General features: G+C 38.5%; 1 protein-coding gene across 2 annotated transcripts; it reads left to right on the forward strand.

Moving 5' to 3' along the window:
* The first annotated feature begins 686 nt into the window (after positions 1 to 686).
* On the forward strand, positions 687 to 8,157 carry LOC132148984 (uncharacterized). 2 transcript variants are annotated; one of them, XM_059557830.1, is made up of 6 exons: positions 687 to 822; positions 930 to 1,144; positions 2,602 to 2,708; positions 2,790 to 5,579; positions 5,700 to 5,917; positions 7,937 to 8,157. In XM_059557830.1, the coding sequence occupies exons 2-6, from the start codon at positions 961 to 963 to the stop codon at positions 8,040 to 8,042; spliced, it is 3,405 nt and encodes a 1,134-aa protein (XP_059413813.1). In that variant the 5' UTR covers positions 687 to 822; positions 930 to 960; the 3' UTR covers positions 8,043 to 8,157. The 2 variants fall into 2 exon arrangements, with proteins under 2 accessions (XP_059413813.1, XP_059413814.1); XM_059557831.1 differs by lacking the exons at positions 687 to 822; positions 2,602 to 2,708 and having other exon boundaries at positions 1,006 to 1,144.
* The last annotated feature ends 253 nt before the right edge of the window (positions 8,158 to 8,410 follow it).

Genomic DNA, 8,410 nt, shown 5'->3' on the forward strand with positions numbered 1-8,410 from the left:
AGTCCTGTGTAAAGTTCCTGAAAATTCAGTACTCAATCCCTGCTAACTAATTTTATGAATTCACCAAAATAATACTTACTTTTATACTGTATTACATGTATTCTAACTTATTTGAATGCTGTTTCTGTGTTTGTTTGTTTTGTTGTTGTTGTTTTTTTTTTTTTTACAAAATCTGTGTTAAACTTAAGATGAGTGAACGTCTGAATGTCTAAACGTACGTTAGGTAACATGAATAAAATATTGTACATGGGTTCTGAAAAACCCTAATTTTATTTTATTAGTTTATAAAAAAGACTGTGTTGTTGCTGAACCATTTTTTATTTATTTATGTATCTACCCATAAATGCTGTTTTCAATTATTTATAGTTTTAAAGGCAAAACTAAGACGTGACATGGGACATAATTTATAATTAGATGAATAACAAAAAAATAATACACTAAATAATAACGAATACATTAGGTGCACGACTTTTACTCATTATTTCCCAGTTTGCATGCGGCTCAAGTCATAATTACTTCGTAAATGCGTAATATCTCATCGTCCTTACTTTCACTTTTATTTCTCAAGTAAACGACGCCAGGCACTAAGTCAAAGAAATTACTCTTGAGGAAAAGGGAATCCTCTATTGTTAAGGTGTTGATATCGATGCAAACGGATGAAGAAGAAAAAATACATTACATAATCATCTTTAAAAACGACAGTTTAACCGCATCTCTTCTCACGAGCTCTGTTGTTAGTTACACTTCCTGTGTGCTCGAGCTACACAAACGCTGGACAGGACAACGACTTTCACGTACTTATTGTTTATAATAATGAGGAAGGTATAGTGACTGACAAAGCTGAAAAAGATGTTTAGATATTTATCTGCTCAAATTGCTTGTTTTGTGACGCATTAATGTACCGCCCTTATCCACTTTTGTTTACTTAGAATCAGTGTTAATAGGTGGCACCCCGGAAGGATGGCAGAGGAAGGCCGCACGGTGTGCGTTCACGGTTTGCCAACAGACGTGGACCATGAATGTCTCCGGGACAAACTTCTGATTCACTTCCTACGCCAGAAGAACGGAGGAGGAGAGGTCATGTCAGTCACTATCATCAGTCGGACACCTCTGCGTGCCCTCATCACATTTGAGGAGAGCAGAGGTATTATTTACATGGTTATGAATGATGACTGCTATTAAACATCCGAGTAAATGGTGTAAATAGATAAATAAATGGATATTGATGAAATAGCTAGGTGAAATGTGGGAAATTGTGCCACTTTGCAACATAAGTTGTCCTCCAAAAAAAAAAATTTAAATAAAAAAAGGATAAAACATAATAAAATTATGTTTCTGGGGGAAAAAAGCTTCTGTACCATGTGCCATATAGTATATATGTGCATGTTTTTGTGACATCAGGACACAACTTGTTATAATGACATGGGTATGGCACAGGTATTGCAAGGAGAGGGTGACTTATGTGGACATAACCAATTTCCCCATTTTTCAAAACGCTTATAAACCATACAGAATGAGTTTTTTTTTTTTTTTTGAGAAAGAAAAAATGCACAAAGTTTCCTGTGAGGGTTAGGGTTAGGTGTAGGGTTGGTGTAGGGCCATAGAATATACAGTTTGTACAGTATAAAAACCATTACGCCTATGGGATGTCCCCACTTTTCACAAAAAACAAACATGTGTTTGTGTGTTTCCACAAATAGTTTTTTTTTGCAGAGTAAAAGCTGAATGTCCAAAAAGTTGAATATTCATATATTTGTATTATAATGTAATAATACAATCTTTCTTTCTTTCTTAGAACCATACAATCAAATTATTTAACTGAATTAACTGATTCGTTTAAGCAATAGAGTAATCCACAACATGCAGAATTACTGTCATTAAAAATATATATATTTGTATCTGGTTGTATCTGGCACACATTACTGTCATTTAAATGCATACTTTAATAATTCATGGATATTCATAAGCAAAACACTTAACAGGGTTTTAAACACTGAAATTTTCCAACATTGTATGATACTGTATATATTTTAGTAGATGGGTATGTTTGCATTTACTTTTTAGAATAAAATGTTGACACATCTTAATCCATTTCTGGTGCATACATTGAATTTCAGTGCATTTAAATGTCATTGCCAAAGTAGCTGGTAGTTGGAAAAAATCCAAAATGCACTGATTGTCAGCCAGACGGCTGGCATATATCTAATGAATTCTCTGGCTCTTGCTGACTGCCAGATTTTTACTCAGATTTGTCTGCCAAGGCAACATTTTAATTGTGTAGTCAGTTTGCTGATAAAGTGTATGAATGGGGGGTGGCCAGGTTGTGACGGGGTATTCTTTATGCCCTTTCAAGCACTCACTCAAGTAAGTGAGTTTTCACTGTGCTTGTGTGTGTGTGTGTGTGTGTGTGTGTGTGTTGCAGCAGAGCCAGATCTTTGGTGAGACAGAGAGAAAATGAGAATTGATACTTTTATTTATCAGCCATTACGAAAAATTGACTTCCGTCTGTGTTCGCTAACATCTTATTTGTTAGTGTGCAAACAGCTGAGGCAGTTTTTGCCTCTCAGATGAGAATGATCTTCTCTTTCTGGTTTTATTAAGTGGTCCAGAGCGTACTTCGTCATCATCCTCACATTTTACAGCTGGGTGGCATAAAATACGAACTCTCCCTGAGTCTCCCAAGACAAGAGTCTATGAGTCTAAATAAGGTTTGCTGACCATATAACTTGAAAAAAAAAATAGAAGTTCCACTTCCCAATCACACAACTGATGCTCTTGCACTCCTTCAGGTGATCCTCGATATGACTGTGACTGTGGATTGCAGTCAGCTTCCTCTGGGTGCAGAGACTCTGAATATACTGCGCAGTGAGTTTCCAGGTCTACGTACACAACGTGGCTTATTACAGGACACGTGCACCTTGCAAGGCTGCTACTCTGATTTTCAAGGCGCCTTTCCTTATATGCAGACGTTAGTTAATCATCACCTTTCAAAAGCCGAATATCCTAATTTTAGTCGAGACAGAGGTCAAAATCTTGAGAAGAGGGAAGACCTGGCAAGTGTAAAGAAATGGGCCAGCTTCACATCGCAGTCACCAGGAGATGTCAGCTCTATATCCACGGCAGGTTTAGGACATTACGGACTGCAAGATAACAATGAAGCTCTCACTGAACACAGTACTCGGACTAAGAAAAGCAAAGTAGAGGAGGGGGCAGAGTGCAGGATAGATGAAGCTAATTTAGAAGATCTTTCAATCATCATGGAAGCTGATGCGTTCGCTTACCTGGAGAACCTTAAAGAGTACAAGCAGATACTGTGTCTTCATGGAGTGCAAGTGGTTCATGTTACATCCGAGGGGGTCACCACCCTGTACCTACAGTCAGAGGTCCCAAACAGGTCAGGGGTAAAACAGAACATGCATCAAGCCCATAAGGATCTGAGTCAGCTTTACCAACGGTTAGAGGGTTGTCTGAGAAAAGACCAGATTCAAAAGAGTGCTCTTTACATGCCAGACGGACTGACTTCAGCATTAAAAAAGGTGCAGTTATTACTGCCTAATGTTTTGCTTAGCTATGACCAGGATAGCATTTATATAGTTGGGGAGAAAAGTGAGGTATCTCAGGCCAAACAAATGCTACTGCTTGGGAGAGAGGAAGACGTGATGCAGAACTTGACAGAAATGCCACCATCCTCTTCCAGTTCTCTATCAGCATCCCCTGAATCCTTGGAGAGAGGGCAACAGGTTAAGAGAAAAATTCAAGTACATTCTCCAGTGCCCCCTAAACTGATCGGCTCTATCACTGAACGAAAAGGGGAGGTTGGGAAAGAATACAAACTAGCGGCACGGTTTAAGAGCTCTGGACTAGGAGAGATTGGTGGAGACATAAGGAGTTTCACGGCTAAAATGGACATGCTAATGTTAGACTCAACACCACCCTTTAGGTCTTCGCTTGGCTCTGCAGGCGCACTCAGTAATGAACTGACAGGGGAAGGAATTGAAACATTCAGGATGACAAGTCCAAGCTGTAGAGGAGAGGATGTCCTGTTTAAAAACCAAGACCCGTTATATGTGAATACATTTGGTGGAACCACCTACAACGCATCCAAAGCCAAACCAACTACTCCCGCTGGACTCACTTCAACACTGACTACAGGAGTCAAAGTTTCAGTAAACACAAGTGTGAACGCCCTATCAGCCACTAATGCTGAAGTGAAGACAGCTGCACCCTCCTCAACATCGCTGCCCATTTCCAAATCCCCCTTAAAAAGAGCCAATAGTTTCTCAGGTCGGCCACAGCTAAAAGATCAGGTGAAAAATAACCAGATTACAGCTAAGCCAATGATTAGTGCATATGCCCATCAAAGAGCAAGATCCAATAGCCTCAGTGGCGGTAAACCCAATGACGATTGCCAGATTCCTACAGTAGAAGCAGAACTTACTGTGTCTTGTCTGATGTGGGGCTACATAAAGGAGGTCTACTGCAACCAACTGGACTCCATGAAATCTGGCTTGCAAATGACTGAGAAGCAACCAGGCAAAAGTGATATGAGCATAACACTGAAGGGCACAGATTCATCAAAGGTTGGAGAAAGTCATCGGGAGCTTCAGAATCTAGTGGCTTCGGTAGCCAGCGACTTTTGCATTCAGGAGTTAAGTTTGACAGGGCTTGGCAGAGTTGAAAAAGATAAACTGTTTGAAACCTGCTGCTTGAATGTGCAGTCACGTTTTCGTAAAGTCACCTTGCACACCACGAAGAACAGCATTTACTTGATTGGCCCAAAACTGCTCTGCTCACAAGCCAGTGATATATTTAAGGAAGTATATTCTGGGCAGAAGTCTCCTTCCTTACCACAGATGAAGACCCTGCAGGAGAGTATAGATCAGGGACCAGCAAAGTCTTCTTTGGGCATATGGTCAACAAAAGCTGATCACTTCAAGTCTGAACAAAGTCGAAATGAGTTTTCTTTTCAGGATACAAGCCAAGTGGCTAACAGCACTTGCAAAAGTGGAGGTCAATCGATCAAACCAAAAACAGCTACATTGGAAGGGTTGGAAAACCCTAGATATACTAAGGATGAATTATGCAAGACAAATGCACTAAACCAATTTGCAAAACCCAGAGAAGACACAATGAGACAAACAAATGATGGGCCAACTTCTTTACCACTTGAAGCACACAAAAAACAAGATACCTCAATGGCTTTGAAACTGACCAACCTGCTGTCACATACCACTTCAGAGCAATGCGTGTGTGGAGCAAATAATGCATCTGTGAAACGGACCTGTGGTGTCATCCATTGTTCTGACAGCGTACAACTGCATAAATACTGCCTAGTGTGTGGAAAAGAGGAGATGAACACTCAGAAGAAGGGGCTAGGGGATCCATTTCAAAGTTGTAGCTCAAAAAATACACAGCATGAATATCAGACGAGAGATCAGCATTCAGGACAAGAGGACAGCAAAGAACATAAGGGCATCCAAGGCACTATGACATGTGTGGAGATGACTTTTAGTCTTCCAGGCTATAACAAATACACAACGGCAAAGATCACTTACTGCATACCTGATGGCATACAAGGGGTATTGTACAGTTTATTAATTAAAGCATTCAAGACATATAGCTTCTGTCCAAAAATATCCTAATTATTATTATAATATAATATCACCTTGTAATTTCCATGTCTTACACATATTTTCTAGGACAAGGATCCTTGTCCTGGGTCACCATTCGATGGTGGTCAATTTGTGGCTTATCTGCCACTCGATCCAAAGGGACAAAGTTTATTGCCATGCCTGGAAAAGGCATTTAATCAAGGCCTAACATTTACTGTTAGTTCAAGCAAGAAGGCTAGTGGTGATGCAAAAGTAACCTGGGGCAGGATCCCCCACAAGACCAGGGTGGATGGAGGGAAGAGTGGGTGAGTACAGATGCTAAGCTTGCAAAGATAACTATGCCATGGCTGGTGGCATAGACATGTTAATGTGTGATTTCTATGATTTTAGAGAGCACCATTTATGTATGTTTTTCTAACACTTTTAATAATCATTTTAGCAAGGATGTGTTGATTGTTAGCTTAACCACAGGGACGTTTGCCCCAACTACAGTGTCCACAAACTAATCCTTCAAAACATGTGCTGTCCCTCGGATATTGCCAGCTGAGGTGTCAGGCTTTTAGTTTTATTTTTAAATTCCAGTTACATTTCTGAATTGAAATTAAGGTTAACAAAAAAGGAATCATATTTGTAATTTGAATATGACGAGTAAGTTGAATTAAATTCAAATAGATTTATAGAACTTTAATTTTAGCTGACCTTTAACTGTCATTTTCTCAACAACAAAACAATCCAAACAGTGGCGGCTCCTGCCAATTCTCTCAGGGGGGGGGGGGGGGGGGGGTAAATGTTTGCATGATTAATGAGGATAAGTCACCCATTCAATTGATAAATTAATGGCTACTTAAAGATGTAAAGGGAACTGAACTATAGTATTAATTAAAAAAGAAACTGACATTGAGAATCAATCTCTTGCTCTCCCTATGTTTCTATATGAGTGTTAACACAATTCAGCAGCAAATGAAGACTGACGCCAGGATGTGGTTTTTCCAAAAAAACTTTTTACTTTGATTTCAGTTTAATAAGAAATAATTGAAGTCACATAAATCACTGTTTACGCAACTCACTTATAGAACACTGCTCATTTGTATTACACTGCTCAATTATATCAAATTACTCACTTACATTACACTGCTTACTTACATTACTCACTTATATTACATTTCTCCCTTACATTACACTGCTCCCTACTATCCATATGCATCTTTGCTCTTTTGTGTTTTTTCACCTTCTCCGAGAGATAATGCATTTCGGTGACACCTGTAGTTGTCCATGCGATGTCCGTTACGCTCTCGCAATGGAACAAAATGCAGGGGTAAATGAGCAGAATAAAGCGTCAGCTACTTCGCAGCCGGCTAGCCTTTTTCTCCGCTTATACCAAATCCTCGAAAATCCTCGTTTATACAACTTCCCTACCTTTGTAGATTCTTGGTTGATGTTTAAATTTGGTTTTGGTGGTCCTAATTCTTTAATTGCCAATTTATCCTTATTGCTACGATGAATTAATGGTCTTTCTTTCAATGACACGATAGAATTAATCTGCGCTGAGGTAACGTTTGCCCTGATATCGATCAAGGTCAGCTGACAACTAAATTTGCATAGCCGTCTCTCTGAGTTTTTTTTTTCACATTTGATAAAGATATTTAAGAAGTTTTTCATTTTTTCTTGTTGTTAAAATTAAAAATAGTTTTTTAAATATTATTGGATGTCACCGTTCCCACCAGTTGTTGCACAAGATAAGGTTACGCACGATGCCGAAAGCACGTTAGGGCTAGCCCTTCCGGAACTCATTGAGATTGCATTGCAGTGCCTGCAGTTTGAAAAAAAATGATCTTTGAATGGAAGTCTATGAGAGCACTCGGGGCGATTCTCAGTTTGACAGAAATCATTATTAATAGTGATATTAAAAAACATTTTAAGTATAATATTAAGAAATTTGCATTGTGCACTAAAGAAATACATAGTAAAATATAGTAATAGTAGTGATATAGTAAAATTTTATATCAGTAATTCTTAAGTGATATGTTAATAAATATGTCATTGGATTTAAACTATACTTAGTTTGAAATAAATGTATTTTAAATAAATTATGGCATAGATTTTTTTTCTCCTTTCTTTTACTAGGGAAAATCTTTTAAGAAAGTTTTAAAAATGTAAAGAAAAAACTGTAGGCCAGAAAGATAAATCGAAATTTAGTTTATCATATTTAATAAGTGTGGACCGGGAGAAAAAAAACGTAGTTTCTCAGAATTCATTAATTTGATATTAAAAATTTCCAGTTCAACTTTTTGTGTGAATGTGAATTATTTTTTTTGTGTGTGCAGCAAAGGATATCCAGACTCCACATATCTTACTCGCTTGCGTGAGGCACTGGTGGCTCATGGGATTGAAGGAGTACCTGCAATCAGTCAAGATCAACTCAAATCCTGACCTTGAGAATAATAATACAAATCATTAAGACCACAAATAATTAGTAAACTGTGTATTACTTCTTTTTATATATTCCCTTCCTACAAATGTAAATCAAATAGCAATGTAAATCAGGATTTAATAATGGCAGTATTCCTGGTCACTCCACTGCATTGTCTTCATCAAAACGGCTGAGCTGAGAGATCTACTGCTTCAAGAGCAACGCTGCAGTCCTGCACCGATTCCCTGTGGACAGAGTTTCTGCATGACCTGCATCAGCAGCTGCTGGCAGTACAAAACAAGAACTTTCTCCAAGGCTTCTAGTTGTGTATGGTTAATATAGTGGATAACGTTATTTGTGAAGAACTGATGGTAATTTGTCACATGCT

The sequence above is a fragment of the Carassius carassius genome, chromosome 9 (genome assembly GCF_963082965.1).
Source record: "Carassius carassius chromosome 9, fCarCar2.1, whole genome shotgun sequence".
NCBI lineage: Eukaryota > Metazoa > Chordata > Actinopteri > Cypriniformes > Cyprinidae > Carassius > Carassius carassius.